Genomic DNA, 23,878 nt, shown 5'->3' on the forward strand with positions numbered 1-23,878 from the left:
TGCTGTAAGATCCAGGATCGCTGCAGAGCTAACCAGGCAGGGTGTTGAAGTGTGCGAGAAGCCTGCTGTACGGCTCCTCACTTCCATTTGTCCGTGTTTTAAAACAATTATGAGTTAAGAGCTGCCCTCATTTTTATCAGAGTAGCTGATGGCAGAGGTTAGGCTGCTGCGTGTGCTGGGACACTTCTAACACTGATGCAAGTGAGCACAGCTCTTCTGGCTTCACTGGAGGATCTGGCCCACCGAGCCCCAAACCAAGTGAACGTTTGTCCTGGTTGAACTGAGAGAACCAACACACACATTGTTGCTCAACTACATGTTTACCAAACAGTTTCCAGCACTCAGAGCAAATGAAAAAAATAATGCATTATATTAGGTTTTTCTGTAGAACAAAAGTTTAACAGTGAGCAACAGCAAGAATTCTTGGCAGTAAAGTAAAAGACTCTTTCATAATACTGGTTCAGTTTTCAAAACATTATTTCTGGAATGGTACATTTGGCTGCATGGCTTTTCTTGGTAAGAAAGCTTGTCCTTTAGGAAATAATCAAGTTTTTGAAATTATTGTGTGCATAGAGGAGGCAGGAAGAGGAAAGTGCTTTGAAGAAACAATGAAAACAATATTATCTTTTCAACACTAACTTCCTCCAAAACTTTTTCCACAATAAGGCAGAAAAACCCACACATGGTGATATCAATTATTACAGTTATCTGTAACATTTAAATAATTTATGCACTTTAAACATTTCTCTACAAAGACATGCTAATTTTCAGAGTAGAAAAACAGGTCTAATAAAACCAGTCTGAACAAATAATATACCTATGATATAGGTAACTGCCCTGGGCTTATTTCAAGCTTATGCAGTCAGATTTTCAGTTAAACTGTACCAGTGCAAAACTGGAACAATCAGCCCCCCAAATTTTGTTTGTGCCAGGATTTGTGGGTTTAAACCACCCCCGTGTGAAAGCAATGCAGCACGTATCCCTCCATAAAGGGGTAAAGGCAACTATTGTAACCTAGACGTGGGAGGATCCATGCCCATAGCAGACGTGTTTGCCTACCGACACATTCGCTACCAGCCAGGTCCACCAGCTGCAACCTAGTTTTGACTTGCTTCATTTTCTCAGTTGCTTCAATTTGTGCTGGTGAAGAGGCTCTAGAAGAGGAGGTGGATTTATTCTCTCTCATTTTCTGTGGAAGGGTGCAGGAAACCTCTTTATTTAGCCTCTGACTGGTTTGTTCATCTTCCCATGAAGTACCTGGTTAATGGCAAAAACACAAACAAAGAGAGCTTATTACTGCCATGGAAATTGAGAGGGGCATCAACAGAGGAAGTACAATATCTGCTGGTTTAGGCTATTCTAACAGAAGCAATATACAAGTCAGAACCAATGGCACGGGCAGGCTGAATGACTTTTTCTATCTTATTTAAAGTGTTGTTCACACTTCTGTGTGGAAAACAAGAAACAGGAGTCCAGTAAGGACTTTAGAGAAGCTTTTTTTCAAGTTTTAGATTGACTGAAACCAAAGTGAGATTTTGGATGTTTGGAAGCAGTAAGCCCTGAAGTCTGTTTCTATGTATTTGAAACATCACCTGCTGGTCCTCTAGCAAAAAAAAAAGTTCATTGTGCCTTCTCTGTTTTGTCCGTTGCTGCTGTTCTTTCTAGACTTCCTTCAGCTCTCATACCCCACTGCTGCATCTCCACGTGATGAGCTATTAGCCTCAACAGCATTATTCCCACTTGTTCAGGTTGGTTACTTACTACTCCTGGTAGTTCTGTAGCTGCACTAGACTGCTTCATATCCTTCCTCTTCCTCAGCAGCAGCATCTGGCTTTCACTCTCTGCTGGGAAGGAAGAGGAAGACAGATTCTTTGGGAAAGCTGCTTTGGCATTAGCTTAGCAGGAGTATATACAGAGGGGCTTTCCCAAAGCAGTTTTGCTTTTTTTCTTCAGTGTTTTGGTTTTCATCCATCTCTCTCTGAAAGACAGAAAAGAATAAAAGGCACGTACTCTGCCACAGGTAATAGAGACAACAGACTCTCCTGGGGACTTAAAAGAGTCTAGTTGCAATAGTACAAAGTTCCCAACTGCAAAACTTGAGTAAGGAACAGACTGAAGTGGGTTGCAGAGCTCCGGACCTCTCCAGCCAGGCTGTTGCTAAAACACAAGCTAGCTGTTCACAGTGTAGACAGAGCAGCTGTGTTGGTTTACACAGAATAAATGGCTTCAGGCTATACAATGTAAAAATAAGTGTTCTCACTCCTCTTCAGTTTGAGGCAAGGAAATTAAGTTGCTTTCCTCAAACAACAGATAATACTGAAACAAAATGCTAAAAGACCTTAACCAAACCTGAAAAAGTGTTGGCTTGTCAACCCTGGCTCTAGGTGCAGAACTCATCATAGACTTTATAACTTTTTATTTAGTGACTTAGATCTCCAGTGTTGAGATATTGCACCTAGCTTTTAAATCAGGAATTTCTCCTTTTAAACAAGACAATGCACTGTCACACTGCTACAGTGAGGTTCCATTTGCAGTGCTGCTCTACCCTCCCCCATACGCACATCTTCATCCATACACTCTGAGTCTGCATTCAACATAAAATTGAAATTTCTTTGGAGTTTTGCTGCCAGACAACATGGCATAGTAGAGTGACTGCAATTAGAAGTGGCAAAGGAAAGCCTGAACTAGACAAGATGGCTGGTGCACTAATGGTGCAAACACTGCATTTTGAAAAGTAACATTTGTCTGATTGACAAGAATCTGGAACTGGCTAGACCTAACATCTGAAATGCTGGAGCTGCAACTTGTGAAGTAACAGTGTCTTTTGGCAAGGCCCATAGCTAAGCGAGGGCACTGTTTGTTCTGTTTTGCTAATATTGTTGGTTTAATTTCTGATAGCAATCTAAGGGAAAAATGTTAAATATTTTTCACTTTCTAAGACCATGTTGTTGTTGCAGGGTATGAAGGAGATGGACCACAGCACTGGAAGCAGAGACCCTAATTACAACATGAGCAAAAGAAAACAAAGTTAACCCCCAAAAGCCAAAGTTATTCCTAAAGCAATAAACTGGTAAGTCTTGGTGTGGTAATGAAAAGTAGAATTACAGGTTTTGCCACAGTAAATAAGACAACTGTGTTGTCTGTTCCTGCAGTGGCCTATTATTAACAGTTCAATGGACTCTAAATTTAATGGACATTGAGTGTATTTGAGTACCTATCTTATTGATGTCTTATCTATCTTATACCTTATCTTATGAATTATTGATAAAATTTCATTAGTTGTTTCATACTGTAAAACTTCAGGAACTCTGTAAGTCAAGATAGGTAAAGAAAAGTGAAAAGTTTTTATGAAAATGAAAGTTTCAGTAGTGTTCAAACATCAAACTGGTCTGTTATTTAAGAAAGTATGCAGAAGTAAAACAATGGAAGAGAACTGAAGGAATGTATTAAACATTGGAAAAAGGAGAAAAAACCAATATGAAAATCAGTCCACAGACTGTTTTTCAAAAAATAACTGGCTCTAGATGTATTTTAGTAACATCCTACTTACCAAAGTTATCTCCAGAGACAATTGTGGTTATGGTCAATGTAACTACCAGATGAGAACGAGAGGAGTGAGCGTGCACCAGTGTTGGGTGCCTGACTCTCAGCTGTAGGCCTTTGTTGACTAGATGCAAAAATTCAGATGCATTTTCAACAGTCCTGGGAAGTAAAGAAACAAGCAGAAGATTTAACTGACTCACAGTAAAAAGCACATGAGAAATCTGACAACTTAGATGTGAATCTGAGCATTTTTACTTCCCCACTCTTCTAACTCCTTATACTAATCTCAGTTTTGAGCTGCAAAAACAACTGTATATAGGCTTTTTCAGGTGGGATATAGTCCAAGATGAAAATTCAAGACTGAAAGTTCTGAAGTGGCCTGCCAGCCTTTGCAGGTCTATAGGTACTGTAGCTCAGCTCTACAAGTAACTGAAAATTCTACATCTCCACACTTTGGGAGAAAATACAAGATTTAGACATTCCTGGAATCTCTGGTCTTACAGAAGTGGAGTTGTCCAGTTTATGCTAAGGTAGCTCCTGTTCTTTGGGAGGTACACAATTAGGGCAAAAAAAAAAAAAGAAATTTCACTGGGCCTTTGGAAATCATCTTTCACATTTGGAATTAAATCCAAAATCCTTGGAAAAAAGTTCAGTTCCACTGTTCAGGGACTCCAGCACAGTGTCAGAATAGACAGGCTTAAGTTTCTATAGACCATTTTATCTCGTACTATCTGTTTTCTTTTCCAGTTAAAAGAAATACTGCAGATATGACCAATCGAAGGGAAAAAAACCTAACACAAAGTGAAATAAACTGATTAGGTAAAGAAAAAACCCACTATGATTTCCCTCAGGTTTGCAATGCTTAAAACAAATGAGGTAAGATTGCCTACCCTTTCCTTTCACTGCATTGCCTTCTTCGATAATCACTTAAGTTACATCACCTAAACATTAGTTTCTTGATGGGGGCATAGGTTATTATGTCTGCATATCACTGCCTGGTTACTGAATGCCCTGTAACACCAGAACCATTAATAACTCTCCTGACAGGCTACAGGCTTGGTTCCACATCACTGCAGTCAGCAAAAGCAAGCATGTGCTAAAAGACAAGGCCTTCATGACTTAGAATTGGCTGATTTCAGTGAAAATCACACTGGGCACAAACTTACTTTCTGCTAAAGAAGAGCCATACTTGAAGAGTTTAGAGACAAAAGAGCTATACCAAACTAAACCAATTTCCTCTGAAAATAAAGCAAGGGCATCTGACGAACAGAAAAACACTTAGCCACACCACGCTTATAGACACTTAGGAGAAGCAGCCACCTAAAAGCAGTTCCCTGTGTAACGAGAGCTGCAGAAGCTAAATGCTCACTATAGACTTCACCTGTCAATCCCGAGCCGCACATGCTGGCCTCCCCCGTAATATCTCTGCCTCCGTGCGTCCACTGATGATGTGTCCCTGGTTGGTTGACCTGGCACCAGCAGGGAAGCAGAGGCTCTGGGTCCTACTGCCGGAGAAGGCAGAGCCTCGCGCTGGGTGATCTGACTATTGCCTCAAGTCCAAGGAGGCAGGTCTTGCCTTCCTGAGTTTTGAACTGCGCCTTCCAGTAGCTGCTCAGCCAGGACTGGACAGCCTGAGAGATAAGCAGCCTTCCCTAGGATCTAGCAATGGGCAATTGGCTTCTGCCAGCTGCTGCTGTGCACTGGCAAGGGGTCAGTGCTACAGGCTGCTGTCTTCTAACTAGTGTTTGCAGAAGAAGGCAGGCCTCAGGGTACGCTGTCAGTGCTGGTCACCTCCTGGGAAACTGCAGTTGACTTTGGAGGTAAACAGCATCCCCAGCCCAGTGCTGCAAGCTTGGCACAGTAGCTTCTCAGCAGGGCTGACAGTAATAACTTTTTACTATAATCTCTACGACTTTATCATGCTGTATGTACTGCACGTGCCAGGACCAGATTCTACAAAGAGAAGCCCTGTTGTGGTTAGGTTAAAAATTTGATGCTGAATGTTCTCCAAAGTCAACCAAGCCATAAAAGAAGAAAGAGACTGAGGTTTTTGTGATTCAGTAAGATGTACTTGTTAGCAGGAAAGAGACTACTGTACTTTAATGGATATATGGAGAAGCCAATGAGACCCAGCAGGCCAATATATTCTAGATGAAATATTATCACAAATGAAGATGTGTTTTTATTCAAAGCACCAGCTGCTTACTTTAGATTTCAGGCAGCTGGGTGGCCTCATTCAATGATTCCCTTGCTTTGTTTGGGTTTGCTTTTTCTTGTTAACCTTTCTGTGTAATTATTAATATAACCTGTTTATGAATTGGACTTTTTTTTGCTGCTTGCATTGTAACTGAGATATAATCCATATTCTTAATTATATTTGCATTAGAATTGAGTATGTATCAATTGATTGAGATAAGTGGTTTTTAAGAGGTGCTTAGTTCAAGGTGCCAGGTTCCTTTACCATAGATTAAAATTTACAGAAATAAACACAGCAGCCATTTTATGAAGTGGAAGGACAAATGAAACCTTATTGCAGCTTCTTGTTCCTGCCTCTATGGGACAAGTCCACCTACATCTCACCTCTCCCTTCTTCAAAGCCTAGGAAGATAGATGGGTTGCCTACTAACTATGCAAAGCTCCCTTGGGAAGGGGAGTAGGCATGTTTCAGGAATGAAACCAGGCCAGCACATTGGTTACTGAAATACCATAATTAAAAATTACTTGGAGGTTCTGATGAAGCAGGAAGAATTCAACTTCCATCATACCCACACTATATGCACCCATTTTCATTTTCTAAGTCATATGGTTCCTTTCTTCTCTAGTCAAAGGAAAGAGATTAGCTCCTTCAAGAAAGATTCAGCACACACAGGTTAGGCTCTGCTCCCAACCTCTTCTGAAGGAGTTTTTCTTTCCCTTGACAGCAGATTCTTAACCAGACACTAAAAGTTGGAGTAGCGTCACAGCTGGGGAAATCCAAGAACCGAGACCAAGAGAAACCTACCAGTCAGCATAATACAGACAAAGAGGGCAAAAGGATTCATCACTTCAAGCTCATCATTTTTAATTCATTCATTGCTCTTATGGAGCATGCAAAGTGCAATCAAGGATGCAGAATCTCTCTGGAAACCATATTTCATCTCAAGACTGAAGAGCAGGCATACCCCAGATACAAATGTTAATCCTTCCTAGAATATTGCAGTGATTATTATTTCATAGAAAGAAAGGAGAGTTATATAGCCCCCATGGTAAAGAAAACCACTTTACAGTTTGTCTGGGGTCTCACTTTTCTATGAGCTGTTCCATGGCTGGAAAATACAAGTCAATAAACGCATATAACTAGGTAGATAAAGGTACATTTGCGCAACCCTCCAGTACATTCTTGTATTTTTATCAAGGCTTTCTGGCAATAACATAAACCCACATAAACAAACAACTACTAGTCTGCTTATGTGACTAAGTCCCACAAGGCAAAAATACTGCCTTCAATTATTTACACTGAGGGTGTGTTTTGTTTTAATGGGGAGGGGGGGAGAATGCTTTGCATATCTGACTTCTAATTCCTCCTGGAAAAGCAGAGATTAGACCATGACAAGCGTTATTATAGAGAAGTGAAGAAGAACATCATGTTTCCTCCAGAAACGTAAAACACTATAATACTGTGCTAAACATTTTGATAGGGCAGGGTGTTTCTTTCACAAACATTATTTGCCCAAGGAACAGAACATTTTTTTCTAAGTAGCTAGACCCCTCTGCAGTGCACAAGCAGAAGTGTCCCCTTCTGCAATCTGTGTTCGTGTGCTGGGCACTCACAGGGACGTGTCCAGTGGCTTAATTCCTGGGTAGCATCACCTCTCTGGTGCCACTAGTACTGCTTGTCATAATTTGGTTTTGTTAATGTTGATTTAATACTAGCATAAACACCACACCTGTTATTAAAATGAAGCATCTGAAAACAGATTCACTCTTGTTAATGCATGAATTGTTATGAACATGTGATATTTACTATCTAATTAGCCGAGTGTTCTATATGTAACAAGAAAGTATTACACGTTTGCTTTATATACTACACATATGTAACACCAAGAATCATTCCCATGTTTACTAGAACAAGCCTTTGCAATGTTTAGGAAGTACAAGAAGGCATTAAAGTAAGTACAGCTGTAGCCTTAACTACCTTAGGTCTCCCTACACTGTCTAGATGTGTAAATAAGAATCAAACTTGCCACATACCAGTGCTGGGAAGGTATGTATCTTAAAACTAAATGAGTAGAAGCTTAGCTACTTCTTAGCTTCTAGTTAAAGAACCTGGATTCTTAAGAACTACAGGTTCAAATACCAGCATATCAATTCCCACTTTAATGCCTCCAGTTATGAAAATAGAATACTAAGCAGTGTAAGAAAGATGGGTATTTATATTAAAAGATCACTTACAATCTTATTCTTTCTAAAGAATTTGTTTTTAACTCCAGTGCATGTAGGGAAAGCTAACGCTCTACAGCTGCTTAAAAATCTACAAGAAATACATACATTTCTATTATAACCTGTACATTTTATAATTTAGTAAGACTAAAGGGAAAGTGCTTTGTGACTGGGTTACCCCTTCTTTTTCTACAGCTGACAAGATGCCCTAGCTCCTGCAACAACAAAATACACAGCTATCTAAAGGCATTCTGGGTGGGAGGCACTTAACAAAGGAGTACAACCAAAACTAGTTGTACAGTTATTTCAGAAAGTATTTTGACATTCGCAGCCAACTGCAGCTTAATAGACTGAGCTAATGGAAACAGTGAGAATCATCCAATTTTTTCTATTGCATATAATAAGGACTCATTGTTTAGAAGTGAAAACTGGTGCCTATAGTGCAATTTTGTGACAGCTATGCATTGCACTGACACCAGATTATGATCGGATGATAAGGCTCAAATAGTGTACTTACTCATATGTAAGCAATGGAACATCGCTCTTTCCTTCTCTGGTTGTGACAACATCACGTTTGACGCCAAATACTTTTCCACAACTGTCTTTGGCCAGAAGATCAAAAATTTCATTATTATACACTTCTACAACAGAAACCTCAACCCAGTAACTTCCTGGTGGCTTTTCTGAAATAAGCCTGGAGAATAAAAATAGAAAAAAAAAAAGAAAGAAGCAAGCCAAAAAATGTAGAAGTCAAACCCCAAGTGAACAATCTGCAAATAAAGAGCTATTCTTTCATTGTAATCTAATTACAATCTGATAAAAGTGCTTATTAAATGTCCACAGTTGTGGCTTTGCCTCATCCACATGCTAATGTTAAGCTGAAGAATCAGAATATACAGTTAAATTATACGTGAAGCAGTAAATAAAACTTCATTTTCCAAAGAAAGAGCTGTGCCAGCTTAAATTGTTTTTCTCCACTAGCCTCCACTAATCTCTCTCCCTCCCCGAGATTTTTTTTTATACCATTTCTCTGCTGGATGTTATTGGATTCAGAGCTCAAGGTATGATAAACTCTAGCAGGGTGCAAGCAACAAGCAAGCAGAGATGGTAAACTGCCCAGCTAGACCTCTAAGACGTTATCTGTCCACAGCCTCAGAAAATTCATAAATTAAGGGCTTGTCTATTCAGGAGAGTATTTACAGTTAGACACAGTTATTCTGGTACAAAATTGGATCTTTTTGATTTAGCTCATATCCTTCTCCAAAAGAAACAGGCTTAGCTGAAAAAAACTCTAATGGCTCTTCTATTGTAACATAGCAGCATATCAGTTCAAATCAGGCATTATGTTCAACTAAAAAAAATCTAAGCATTCTCAAAGCGAGAACAGATCATGGTTAAAAATTCTACTATCATTCTTTGGGACTGGGTTCTAATCTGGATCCTCTTCATCTATTCCAATTGTCAATTTTTACAAACTTTGTAAGAACTTAAATTTATGTTTTAGACTCCCACAGCTATGGTTGAAACATATTCAAAAATTAATTAGGAGTCGGAAAGACAGATGGACCAATAACACACATCAAGATTGCATGATCTTATTTTCTTAGAGAATCAGTTTAAGCAGGAGAGAGACTAGAAATCTATATCAAAACTCACACATCGAATGGCAGTCAGAGAAGCTATATATTAATCATTGTGAAGCTGAAATCTGTAATGATAAATACATTACAAATGTTATTTCATCCTTTCTAGAAAGTTTAAGATGACAGCCACTGACAGGAACCTTTACTTAGTTGTTACCTGAAGACTTCTTGGGTAGCTCGAGGAATAATTCCAAGTTCTGATGCATCTTCTATGGAGTATGCAAAGTTCTCCTCTAACTGTGGTCCCAGCATTGTGTATGTCTTCCCACTTCCAGTCTGCCCATAAGCCATGATACACACATTGTACCTGAAAATTAGAAGGGCCTTCATTTATTTTACCATTACCAAATGTGTGCGTTGTTAGGTGGCAAGTCAACCCCCAAACAATTTGGGAACACCCTGCCCTGCAGATTTCTTTGTGGAGATCTCAAAATCTAACAGAAATTACTGCTCATAACATTGCCTTAACAGATTTTTATTTTTTAAGCAGAGTTGAAGGGCAGGGAACTGACAAAAGAGGGATGCTTAGCTTGGAACGACTGATGAGGTTAGACCTCCTGTCTGCCCAACTTCCAGTTCATGCACTACTGAGCTGCTTGTTAATCAGCTCCTGAACCACTGCAGTTTACAGTACAGCATTTTAAAGTAAACCATCGCTGGGTTTGATTTCTCTTACAGTGCTATGCTGCAAACCACAGCATTAATATCTTAACAGCTGGGAACAGTAACCTCTTCAGCTCCCGTAGTCTTTTTCAGGCGGGCTCATCAGTCATAACCCTCAGTCACTGGAAAAGATAAGACAGCCCTAATAATAAGAAAGAGGTACAAATTGTAAACCAAATGCATTAGTCCAGTATAAGTATGCACACAAAGACTACTCTGGAATAAAGGTGGTAGGAACTGCTCTGATACAGACTCGTAGAAGGTGAAAATGTACAATGTCACTGCAGAGGTACAGGCACCTATGAAACACAATTCATCATCTTCTGAAGTAGACATATAAAATACATCTCATGAACAGAACTCTGAAAATCCTGTTTTCTCTGCACTGAAAATAATAATAAAAAAAGTCTACAGCTGTAAGCTCTGTTGTGGATGTCTGCGCCGTAGGGATCTGAATTTAGATGTATGAATCCTATCCAGAAAGTGTTTCCAGCACAGTCGGATCAAAGTCAACACCTTAAGCAAAACAAGTGGGCAGATACCAATGTATCCAGCCACAGTACTACTTTGTATTGAGGACCAATACTGTACTGTGCAGCTGAAGGTTAGTCCCTACTCGGCTGCATCTCCTCTGCAGCACCTGCCAGCACCCAGGTGTTGACCACCGAACTGTGCCCGCAGAAACTCTTGGAAGACATGCAGTTATGCTGAGAGGACTGCTCCTTCCCTGGAGTATCTTGTTTGTTCAGAGACACAACATTAGCAGAATCTCCATACACGAGGAGTGCTTTGCAGTATGCTTAAATTTCTGCTCTACTAGAGAGTTGCAAGAACGGGCTTGCTCCTGGTCTGCCAGGGAGTAAAATTTCACTGCTTAAGCTACCTCCTCTGTGGGCAGACCTGAACAGCTGCTTTTGGTTATCCAATGCTTTTCCTCATAGCAAAATGTTGTTTCAAGCACATGCCAGCAAATTTCAATGAACACCCCTCATCTAATTGTTTTAAATTTATGGTTTCAAGTCATGAAATACTTATATGGCCACTGCAGAGAAATATATTTGCAGCTATTTTTTGCATATTAAACATGCCTAGAAGTGATTATTTTTGGATGATTATTTAGAAAGCTTTCTCTTGTTAGAAAGAAATGTGGTCTGATAAGCAACACAGCAAATACCTGGGTACTCCTTCTGGGGATGTGAAGTCAAAGTTGCAGTCAGTGAACTTGATGCAGAGTATAAAATAGAAGTCTAGTCATAGATTTGATGAAATAAAGGAGACGAGACAAGTGTAACTGAAAATAAAAAGCACTACAGCAAAAAGAAATGTGCTAGAAATTAGGGCTGTAAATCTGAAAGATGGGATTTCTCTAAGTATTCACTGCTGACATAACTCTACTTGCCTTTATGTCAGTGGAAAAGCTCCCACTAATTTTGGTAGTTTCCAGCTAGGTTAACAATGAGCAATTTTCACAATTCCACCCCTAATGTACAGTGTCTCACCAGCCCATAGCTTATGGAGACTTCTAGCCCTACTTCAAAATCAGAGAGATCTTTGGAACCAAAAAGGGAGCCAGAAGTTTGCAAGTAGTAGTTTTCCCTAGGAAAAACAGAATGGAAGTCTTTTTAGAAGTGTCTCAAACTTTCATATAGTCCAGCTATTCAAATTTTCTTTAACTGCTACTTGTTAGAAAGTAAGCATCATGGACAAAATAGTTCTGACAAGATACAGATGATTGATGAGAAGCTAAGTAGACAGGTGTAGACAGGTGCTTGTAACCTTGAAGATAGAGATGCAAATCAGGTATCAATCCCTGATAACTACTCTGCCAAAGGCAAAACAGTTAGTATTTCAGTAAGCCCAAACGAGCTAAAACTATCCGAAGCAGAATTCCATCTAAGTAGGCACAGGAGAGAATGAATTGTTGGGTGATTCAACAAGACGACAAGCAGCATCAGCAGCAGACTAGTTTATATTTACCTGGTTCACTTCATTGGTGCTCTGGTTCAATGTAAGGGTTTCAAATAGAGCAATCTGAAAATTTTGGACTGTGATTCATCTATGTGCCCTGACATTTCGCTTCCTCCACTCTGCTTCATTAGTTATATTCTTGTTTAGAAAAGTTCTTATTGTCAAGCTAGAATACCAATAGTTTTATAGTATGTCTCTCCTGAAAGGAGTATCAATGTTCAGTATAGCAAAGTTATCGCTAGGAGAGAGCACTGTTACAGGAAATCAAAGGAAGAGAAATGTTGTCTTCTTTAAAATAAGTAAGTTTGATTCTTCAATGCTGTAAAAAAAAAATGTTATCTTACTCCCTTGCTGGCCCTGTATGGCTAACTGTAAACTCTGAAGCCTGCTGTACTTTGTTTTGCATATAGAACAATCTTTTCTCCCTGTATATTTGTACTGAAAAATGAAACAATTCATTAAGAAAGAAAAATAAAGAAAAAATAAAGGGGTGGAACACTCCTTTCTACTTAAGCTCAAAGTTGTTACAGACCACTTTGGAGCCCAGACTAAAACAATCAGGAGCAACAAAAAGGTTCAAGGTTCAGACTAAGTATGTCTGTTTCCCATTTATAATGGGAAGGCTGCTGAGAAACATCGCTGGTACGCACAGCCCTGACTTCCCTGAAAATCTGCTTCTGTTTAAACGGCACTTCTGGAAGAACAAGACAACTCTTTTGTTTTCAATAACAGAACATTTCCTAACTGACTATAAAAATCCTAGCTTTCAGGACAGGATTCTCTCAGTGTGGAAATGAGAAAGTGGGAAGTACAGCAGATCAAGGGACAGATCAGATGTGTTTGCAGATACATAGGCAACATATTGAGCCAAAGCAAACATGTTCATTGCAAAAGGAAAAGCAGAGAGAGAACACAGTGGTTATAAGGACTTCTTCAAATTCCTCCAGCCTAGTGGTCCCTAGGTTGCTCAGCTATGGAAACTGTGGTTACTCACCCTTGGTAAACTAGAATAATGCCATATGGGCCAGACAGGACTTCCCTTAGCCCAGGTAGCTCTCATGGGCCCCTCTGTGGTGTGTGTGAAGGGTTGGATGGGATTTCCCAATAGTCAAAATATCCTGATATGCCTCTTATAGGCTGCTTTTAAGAAAAGGAGACTTGGAAACTTTGGTGTGCAGACTGCTGGGAACAAGGATTGCCGCTGTGGATGGAAAGGGACTGGCTTTCTCTCTACAGGGAGAGAAAGGTTCATGACAGCTCCACAACAACCATCTATAATTGAGTGGAATTAGAGTGGGGGTGGAAAGGAGCAGAAGGGAAGTTCTGCATAAATCTCAGTTCGAGCCTCAAGGATTATAACAATATGCACTTTGAGGCTTCTTCACAAGAGTAGGTTAAGTTGGCTCTGGTATAAATGAAGAATCACATTTCATGAACTTAGTGGCTAGAAGTAATTACACATACTTGTTAGTGGCTGTTACTGATCAGTTTGGTATTCAAACCAGAATTCTGTTTTAACCCCAGTGCCTGAAGGAGCATTAGAACTACGACTGAGGATGCTCAGTTCTGGTTCAACTGGGAATTGATTACACCACCTCCAATGGCCTTTGCTGTACACAAAAGCAGAACAGATGATCAGAGAGTGGCCCTGGCAGGCCTTTCATATATGAATACACTGTTGGAAAAGATGCATCATACTGTGTCTACAACTGAAAAACAGTTATAAAACATAACCTACCAAAACACAAAAAAAGATAGTATCCTCCGTTAGAGGCAATGCTTAAGTTTGCTAGAAAGAGACCAGAGGAAAAAAACTAATTTTTTTTCCTCAAATTTGTCTTCTCTGCTAGATTTTGTAGACAGTGTTTTCACTGTTTATACAGGCAGACAACATTCACTTGGTGTTGATTGGAAAGAAAACAGCAAAACGCAACTGCAAAGCCACAAAACCTGATAGGACTGCCACTATTAAGACTTTTTTTTTAATTGATGGATTTCAGTAGATTATTGCCACCTTTTAACTTACCCATCCAGGAGAGATGTTAGCAAAGGAGCCACATCTGCAAATACTGTGTCTTGAGACTCCAAAGGACTGTAAACTCTGAGGAGCAAAGTGCAATGATTAACTGAAGAAAAAATATAAATATGTTATCACAATACAAGAATACAAACTAGGGAAAATGTAGGTCAACGACATAAAACTTGTGACCTGCTGACATTTCTATGTCAGGGGACTGAAAATTAGAACTCCAAGGTTCTCACCCACTTTTTGGGAGTGGCTGTGGTCTGTGCTGGAGGGAGCGACCTGCAGGTGTACACCTGTGGCTCTCTGAGCTCATCCTAATCCTTCTGCCTGCCCCTCTGGCAGACAGAGCCTTTTTTCAGGCTGTACTGGATCCCTGTTCCTTTTTCCCACCTACCAGACTGTGAAATATCCCTGCTGCCTATGTCTCCTTTGCATCACACTAAGGAAGGGAGTGGTCAGGTTATGCTTACCTGTAGGTGTGGATAAGGATTGGGGGGAAAAAGAGGTACAGAGGCTTCAAACTTGCCTTGGGATTTGTCTCAGAAGAGTCAGTGGCAGAGCAGAAATCAGAAGGGCCCTGAGGGTCATGTTTAAGGATGCACTGTCTTTGTGGGCAGAATCAGCCTAAGGTGTTTCCATCCCCATCCCTGCTGAACTATCTGCTCTGCAATAAACACTCCTCACTTGAGGGAAGACTTTCTTTTACATCGTGATGTGGATTTCAGACTAATTTTTAAACAGAATAAAAGACAATTAAATTGAATGAGTTATTCCACCTCTTAGAAAAGAGCAAAGACAGTACAATCCTTGGGCCAAAGACATGATGTCTAAAACAACTGCATATCGGGGGGGGGGGGCCGGGACGGGGGGGGACGCTAACTGAAATATGAATTGAATCTCTGTTTAAAAAAAAATTATTAGAATTAGTATTCAGTTTCTGTTTGCATCTTGCCGAATTCTTGGCTTGGAGTAACATGCTGCGGCACCATGTTCCACAGTCTAATTGTAAGTTGCATGAAAATGTACTGTCTTTAATCAGGAAAGGAGCACTTGTCTGGCTTGATGGACAAATACTGCTTGTCTTGCCATTCCACTGATGTGCTGTCATACTACACTGAGAAGCCAGGAAATATGCAGAGATGTGGCACAGTTCGTACTGGGAGGACACAGACACTGAATAGCAATACTTCGTCCTTGCTTTGCATGCATACACACATACGCTTCAGTAAACTTTGCACATCAAATCTGCAAGGTCAATATAAGAGAGCAAAAGCACTTCCAAACACTTCTCTCTGCTTCATTTATCACCTGCAATCGATGAAATATTCATTAGCACCAAGTCCTCCATCTTAAACAACTAGGCCTCTAACTCAGTATGTGTTAAAATGATATTCTTTTCTTAACACATCAAAACATCTCAGAGCTACTACATAAAAAAAAACCCCAAACTTAAAGAGGTATTTTAGAGATGAGAACATGCATACTGTCTTCACTTGCTGTTGATGGGTTTTGCTGTCTAATAAAGCAAATAGATTGCTACCAACCACAACCAGGGCTAGAATGAACCAGTATTAGTAGTCTGTTCGCAATGCAAAGTACTATAGCCGAAGCTAACAACATCAGGTTCAGGTTCTGGTAGCCACTCAGAGGAAAGGCATGGAGCTCCATGTTACAGTAACTACTCCAAATATTTACTCAACTTCCTAAAGGGGTTTTACTGCCACTACTTAGGTGCTGTGGTTCAAATGCTACCAGTACCCAAACGAGGTAGGTAGAAGTTGGCTTGAACTAGTTTCTGCTACACTGTAATCACAGCACTGGCTGAAGCATGGACACCCACTTAATTAGCTATCTGAGACAATGAAAGATGCAGCAAAGCCAGAGAATCTCTTTCTATAAGCCCATGTATTTTTACCAGGATGATGGCAGATTTGTCCCTGTGTAGTGATTAATGTTAATTTCACCTTGAAAATTCTGAGCTTCTTTTTTTATTTTGCTAACTGATTCGCCAATAAAATTATAAAAGCATAACATGCTGAAAGCTGGAATTTTCTTCCTGAGTTGAAATCAAATATTTTGACATTTATTAGTTCCATAAAAGGTTGCTAAAAAAATAAACATTTTTGAGTTCATAAGAACCATATGCTCTTCTGTTTATAAAAAGAGCTGTGCTGGGACACTGAAAAAACATTCCCCAAGAACTGCATTCTTTGGGGGGTTTACATTTTTTTAACCCTTTTCCTGATTATCAGGATCTACACCACATGTCGAGAGTCACAGCACCTCTGGAATCCTGTGTCAATACCATTAACTGCATTGCTCTACAGAGTTGAATTCCAGCATTATTTTGCATTTACTTCAACTGGTATGGCTGTGTTAGGTATAGCTGGAGGGTGAAAGGAATTGCTTCGAGTAGCTTAGCAGACGTGCGAGGGGGCCATGTACCTTGAGAGATCTCATATACCTTGTATCAAGGGAGTCTTACAACCTATGGGGTCCCTAAAGTTTCCCCAAGATTTGCATTATCTCAGGAATTTTCTTAGGAATTTTCAGTTGATTGGTGGCCTACACCACAGCAGTCCCCAGTTTTCTTGAGTAGAGAAAGGCAGCATCTTGGAAGGATGCCTCAATGAAAGGGTGAATGGCAGTTTAGCAAACCTACAGTTCAGGCAGAACAGACTCAGACCTTAAGTTTAAACCATGACAGATAATTCATGTTGGATACATTTGACTTTGAAATCAAGTTTTGCCTTCAAGCAAGGAAGTATGAAATTGCCCTCAAGTGTTCTGTTTCCAGAGGGTTTTGAAGCATGGTTCAGGGTAGAGAGCCTAATGTATGAGTCATTGCAACGTATAGATGCAAAGTTTGTGTTAGAAAAAAGGTATGGGGCAAAATTCTGTATTTCCTGGTTTACAGAGATCTCATTTATAATAATTTAACTCTTCATTCCTGTTTCCAGAGGTTCAGGTCAGCTCCATTCTGAAAGAACATGAGGCACCTTTCAGCCTGACTCCATGAAGTTTTCTGTCTTGCTGACTGACTCTCTGGTGTCTCATAAGGCACAAACACCAATTAAAACCTTTAACACAGCTGGTGCATTCAAAATCTCTCTTGTCTACGTGGATTCTTGAGCACATAATAAGGAAAGTGGTCCCACTACAGCCTTTCCTTTGGGGAGCACTGATTTACATGTCACTACTCTACCTTGCTGTCTATGTTCAGGCCATTTGAAATCTAAGTTAAAAGCAGCATGGCTGAACATTGAGTCTTACAAGTTCTCAGTCCAGTTTCTGGCTCAGTGATGCTGTATGTCTAACGCTGAAGTCATGCAATCCAGCTCAATTCTTTCCCTTTAAAATGTGCATAAGGTTTTGCTATCTTGCAACATGTTGCAAGGATCGTGATTGCTACTCAGACTGTGAGGAGGGTCAAATAAGTCTCTACACAGGTTTCAAACTTAGCCACAGCAGTAGTCTTCACTGAGAGGGAAGACTAAGTGTGCCATCTACATCCTGAAGTGCATTATTCTGTCCTGGGAAGAATGTGAATACCACATTAAAAAAAACAAAAACAAAAACAAAAAGAACATTACCTTCTGACTAATAACTACTAAAAAATTAGCCTTCACCCAGCAATTCAGATATTGCTACACAGGACTACCCACCTCTCAAACTGAAAAGTCTTGTTTATTGATGCATGACCAGGACGGCTACACTTTACAAGGACGGTTTCCTAAGAGAAAAACAAAATACTTAACAGTTAATATCATAGGCACACACACACAAAAATATTTATAATTTCTAACATTCCAGGTGACAGCAGTAATTCGGATCAAGAAGTCCAAGGCCCTTCTCCAGCAGTCACCAACAAGTGAGGCTTTAGAGCCTGCATACTGCAGTGAACTAGCAAGACCACAAGAAAGGATCTCAAAACACATTCAGATTATTAAGGAGCAACCAATGCAAACTATGGGCACTTAAGTTCACAAGAAAAATCCAAACCCTTACCTGAACTCCTTATGTGCCTAGAAAGCCACAAGCAAGTAAACCCCACCTCCCTAACTGCCAGCACAGGCAGAAAAAAAAATGGCAAAAAGAGACCTTTTTTATTATAGGGCCAGTTTTCACAGTGCCTTTTCAGACTGATTTCATATATATTTGTGCCTAGAACTGAGCAGAAGATGCACATTTCACAGAATAACATGCTAGCCCACAACTCTGAGAAAGCTACGCTAGCACAATTGGTAGAATTCCACAAGTTTTTAGTGGAATCTACTTTCCAGATGGATTATATAGTAGTTTTGTCAGTCTGACAGATATGTAAGCAGCTCTTTAAACTATTACCAGAGTGTAATCACAGCAGTCTGGCATGCCTTACATAGCAACTTCTGTGCCTTTCTGCTCCTCTTGGCACATGTTGCTTAATTGCAGAGAAAAGTAAAGTTAAAAAAAAAAGTGGGGGTTTACAACAATTTGGGTGGAAGCTCACTAGTACACAAAATACTTCAACTAACTCAAGGAGGTTTCCTAACTTACTAACCTGCGGTTACATTACTGCATTTGATGGGAGTGCTGAAATTCCTACTGTGCTTCAGACAAGTAGCTTGGAGTGCTGAACTAATCACCTTCAAATGAGGATTGCCACAGACTGAAGCCGTAAAGAGCTGAGCAAATCATGATTGTATAACAGTGTATCCAGCATGCAAATGGCTAATAAAAATCAAATTTCTTGTTTTGAGTTTACAGGTATTTCTTCCTCTTTGGAGAAGGCCAATGCATCATTATCAACCTAATGATGACAACACTCACTCTACAGAATGAGCTATGTTACCCATCCCAGTACTGGCAAATCTAGCAGCAGTACAGAAGTGAGTACAACAAAAGAAAAGGATGGAACACATTTATGATTCAGGTATCAAACTTACTTGCAGACCAGCTTTCCCTCAAGTGAGAAACGGGACAGAAAAACCTCTATTTGCATAACATAGAAGCAAAACAATTGTTAATAGGCAAAAACTTCAGATGAGAATTTGTAATGACCTTCCTTTCTCAGGAGATCAGTATGACCTAACATATCCACCACGGCTGCTAGCCTACGGAATCTCATCAGGTTTCCCTGTCAATAGCGCTTATGAAATCCATACAGCTGTCACACGTGTACACTGAAGAACCCTGTTTTCACCCCAGAGTCGCAGAATACTCCCAGTCTGAGTTCTTTCAGGGCAATATGAATCATGGAAATGAGAAAAGGATACTTCATAAATATTCACAATCTGTCCTGATACCCAAGCCTGACTTCCCAAGCCTGGGGAGCAGTTCAGTAAGTGAAATTCAGTAAGGCAGAGAAATAATTTTAAATGAGTTATATGGAATAGTGGATATAGACACAATCACAGAATCCAGCTGTGGTAATTATCATTTCTTATTTCTTGTTAGTGCATATCTGCTGAAGGCTATGCCCCCTTTCCCAAGACTACTGCTCCGGAGCAGAGCCAATGTAAGGGAGACGGTGACTGCTCAAGTTTCACTGTCAGCTTCAGTGCAACTGGCTGACATAGCACTAAGGCTGACACAGACAGCTTAAAGGATTCCCTGCACTGGGTAAGCACCAGGGGAAGAAACCTCTAGCTGGGGATGATGATAAGCAACTGGGGAGCGATAATGTCTCCAACTGCTATAGCTACATCCATCTGATCTATTACAAAATCATCTCCCAAGAAAAGGAGGGTCTTGGCTCTGTTAATTCATGTTTTCCCAGTCCTGTTTTGAAGAAACAGCAGAATCTTGCACCTTTCCTGATATTCAGAGCATCCTCTTTGCCATCCCCTTCTTCTCAACTACTCACAAGGGAAAACCTTCTCAAAATGATTTGAAAGGAATTAATCACGTAGAGGCAGCCAGTTTCTTTTCTCTGTGCCAAAGGAAGTTGGATTCAAACATTGCTTCAGGTATTAGGCTAGGGCAGGTGCCTCAGGTGCGTAGGTAGTTGTGGAGACAGACAAACATATTAAAATTCCAATCTTAGGTGAATTACTTTCCCTCTGGAGGTGGCTACTTTTCTTCAGTGACCTCAAGGGGAATCTGGAGCGATCACACACCTCATTTAAGTGTCTACATTTGGTGTTGTGAATCCAGGTGAAGACACAGCTACTCATTCAAACATGACACCTCTATTCACTAGCGCACACAGCACAGCCTGCCAGAGATGGATGAAATTACAGAAAAGCAGCAGGTGGAATCCTAGACCAGAATCACAGAATGGCCGAGGTGGGAAGGGACTTGCAGAGACCACCAAGGCCAACCCCCTGCTCGGAGCAGGGTCAGCTACAGCAGGTTGCCCAGGACCGTGTCCAGTCAGCTTTTGAGTATCTCCAAAGACAGAGAGTCCACATCCTCTCTGGGCAACCTGTTCCAGCGTTTGACTACCCCCACAGCTTCTTCATGTGTTTAAGCTGAATTTCCTGTATTTCAATTCGCGCCTGTTCCTCCTTGTCCTGTCACCACCAAGAAGAGTCTGAGCATTCAGTACCTCACCTACTCATTTTCTCAGGTAGTGACGATACCGGCGGTGCTCGGTGTCCTATCTATGTGGAGTAGTTCAACCTGATGTGTAGTGTGTACTCACTCTCCACCATTATTGCACAACAGGCTTCAGAGCAAAGGCTCAGACAGTTGTTACTGTTATGCTGAGAAGCTGGGCATACACAGGAAAGCAAAAAGAAAACTTCAAAAAATCTTCAGGTAGCTCAAAAACTGAAATAATATATTCTCCTGTACATCCAGTAAAATCCTAAGCCTTTTTTAGACTTAGAATAAGAATAATGATTCTCTAGAGAAGATGAGCAAGATTATAGAAAAGATCACATATGTCTTTCTAAGAATGATACGAATCTCTAAATAAACAAAAGAAAAAACACTCAATGACTAAATGGAACTCATGTAGTCTGTCTCACAAAAAGACACACAACTATTCTGTTTAAGTGTCAGTTCAGCCTATCTAAAGACAGTTTGAAGGAAGTCTTAACAGAGCTCCTGGCAGAAGAGAAGCAAAGCTACTTTATACTGCAATTTCTGTTGTGGTCTTTCACTATGAGGCAGAGGTTTTCCCTATTCTAGTTATAACATGACAACGTTTTAGCATAGGTGACACGGATCAGCATATTACTAGAGCTCCAGTCCACTCCAGGAACAATGTCAAGCTGAAGCTTGTCCAGAAGATCCAACCGTAGTTTCCGATATGTATGCTGGACTGCATTGTGGCTCCAGTTCTCAAATGCAGCTCTGCTTTCTAACACAGATTAGCTCTTAAATGATCATGGCAGCTAACTGCCTGGTTATGTTACACACATAAACTATTTTTCAGGGAAAAATCTGGAAAGACAGCCATGATCTAAAATGCAAAACTAATAAAATTAGCACCTCTACCACAGACAGTCTTCCTTCACCTCGATACAAAATTTCCTTTTAAATCAGGAATACTTGTCTGGACAATGGTTAACTTGTTTCCAGAAACACCAGCTTTGACTGCATTGCAACTAACAAGTTGCTCAATAACAAGTCCCATAATTTCATCTGAAAATTGCATATTTATCCTAGCCACAAGCGTAACGCCTTCAGTTGTTAAAAGCAAAATGAGTGGGCAATAAACATTGTTTTCCTTTACTTTTGTTAGATTAATCTAAATTGACTGCATTTTGTAAAAAGTCAGTTGTGCTTTTATCCTCCCTCATGAACTTGCATACTTTAAACAAAAATATTTTTTTTTCTTAAAATAATTCATATTAAGAAACTAACACAAAGACTTAAGGTGTTTGATCAAAACTAGAAAGCATTTTAACCAAATAAATGTCAAGGCAAACCAATAAAACATTCAAAGTCAATGTTGTTCTTTCCAAAACCCGGAACTTAGTATCTTGCAAATTTCATTTTACAGTCAAGTCCATGCATACATTTATTTTCCTGGAATATTTCATAAGGACTTTTAAACACGAGAACAGGTTAGCATATTGAAGGTTACCAGGTCACTGTTTCATACCAACTAAAATTCATAAATTGGCATAAGCAAGCAGACACTGCTTTGCCTGTAAACATACAGATACTGTAACACATCAGATATCTTTATGAAATAATCCAAAACCTAAATATTACCTAATTTTATCTTCATGCAATAAAATTTAACAGGTCAGAAATGGTCGTGGCATTTTACAGTACAATAAATGGGTCATGGCATCCAGAATACTATGTCCACCATTACAGATCCCTGGTTTTTATCTCCTGACATATTTACTCTTTCTTAGCTGACTCTTCATGTGCTCCATTAGTTTCCTAATTGCATATATATCTCTCTAAGTATCCACTTTATGCAAGTGAGATCTGCCTAATGAAGCTATAATTTGGGAGATTTAAATGCATAACACACTGTCGGTCACTTCAGCAATATTTTAAGCACTATACTATAGAAGAGAATTTGGCTGATCACCATGTAGCAGCGAGCAGCCAACTAAGAACTATGGCAGCTAAGAAAATTAAAACCCAAGTTAATACTTTGACCTTAGCTCACACTACTGTGCCTTTTAAAATTTTATATCTTGGTAATGGCCTCAGTTAATGCTGGAATGTCATCTGGATTTGCAGCCTCAATGCTCATTCTCCTTCCTCTGATGGATCTAAGCCAGGACACTTTAACATGCTTGACTGCAGTACCATGTAGGCTGTTGTGGTTCACGAGGTGTATTTCTCTCCTAACGCATTAGCTGTGTTGCAATAATAAAATGAAAAAAGCCTGATACAATTTTAGAAATACTTACAGCAAATACAAGTGGCTCAAAAGGACTGACTGCAGAAAGTCTGCAGCGCTTTGACTACTGCAAACACACAACCTCTGGTTCATGCATGACTGCACCAGCAGAAGCTCCAAGCTATTACTACTGCAAAGAGTCGGGATGAAAACAGCACGAGCCACCTGCTATTGCACCCATGGGTGATCAAAGCTGCGCACCAATTGACAAGGAAGTACATCATTTTTTTTTAAAACCCATGGTTCACATGTCCCTCTTGTTTCTCCTTCCTAGTATCTGTGAATGTGCTTTTGAATTTCACCATCAAATACTCACATCATCAGCTGCATATGCCACTTTCTCTGAAGAGTTTCTTTGCCTGTAAGAAAAGAAAAAAAAGCCAATAGGGAAAAAAAGGTACCTTTCAAACCATAAATGTTCCATTTAGCTGAGGAAAGTCAATGCTCAAAACGTCTGTGAACTATACATTGTCTGAAGAGTATGTTTCAGAACTGCCATTATCATTGTATCCCATGTACATACTAACGCCACAGTTAACTGTGAATAAAAAACAAATTATGGTGCAATCAAGCAAAATAATCTCTTAAAAAAAGAAATTTAGAACAAACCCAATTACGACTAATTCACATGCAAGCCATTCTATTATTTTGAGATTGTAATGTGAGCTTGTAACAAGAGGCTTTCACTTTAGAACATTAAAGTGAAAACCACCCTCTTTTTAGGTATTTGCCCCTGATCTTGCATCCATTACTAGTCCAAAAACTGACTGGGATTGCTGAGGTGTATAAATTCATTCATGTGTGTAAGGGTTTTGAGAA

General features: G+C 39.9%; 1 protein-coding gene across 1 annotated transcript in view; it reads right to left on the minus strand.

The window, feature by feature from the left end:
* The window catches only part of KIF25 (kinesin family member 25), a 34,475-nt gene that overhangs the window by 3,052 nt on the left and 7,545 nt on the right, over positions 1–23,878 (minus strand). The window contains exons 4-10 of the mRNA XM_010562708.1: positions 23,376–23,418; positions 17,928–17,995; positions 14,263–14,337; positions 9,763–9,912; positions 8,480–8,656; positions 3,551–3,702; positions 1,060–1,257 (exon numbers count right to left, since the gene is read on the minus strand). Of these exons, the coding sequence (XP_010561010.1) occupies positions 1,060–1,257; positions 3,551–3,702; positions 8,480–8,656; positions 9,763–9,912; positions 14,263–14,337; positions 17,928–17,995; positions 23,376–23,418 (863 nt within the window). The remainder of the gene's footprint in view (positions 1–1,059; positions 1,258–3,550; positions 3,703–8,479; positions 8,657–9,762; positions 9,913–14,262; positions 14,338–17,927; positions 17,996–23,375; positions 23,419–23,878) is intronic.

This window comes from Haliaeetus leucocephalus, unplaced genomic scaffold, assembly GCF_000737465.1.
Source record: "Haliaeetus leucocephalus isolate CR32 unplaced genomic scaffold, Haliaeetus_leucocephalus-4.0 Scaffold162, whole genome shotgun sequence".
Taxonomy (NCBI): Eukaryota; Metazoa; Chordata; class Aves; order Accipitriformes; family Accipitridae; genus Haliaeetus; species Haliaeetus leucocephalus.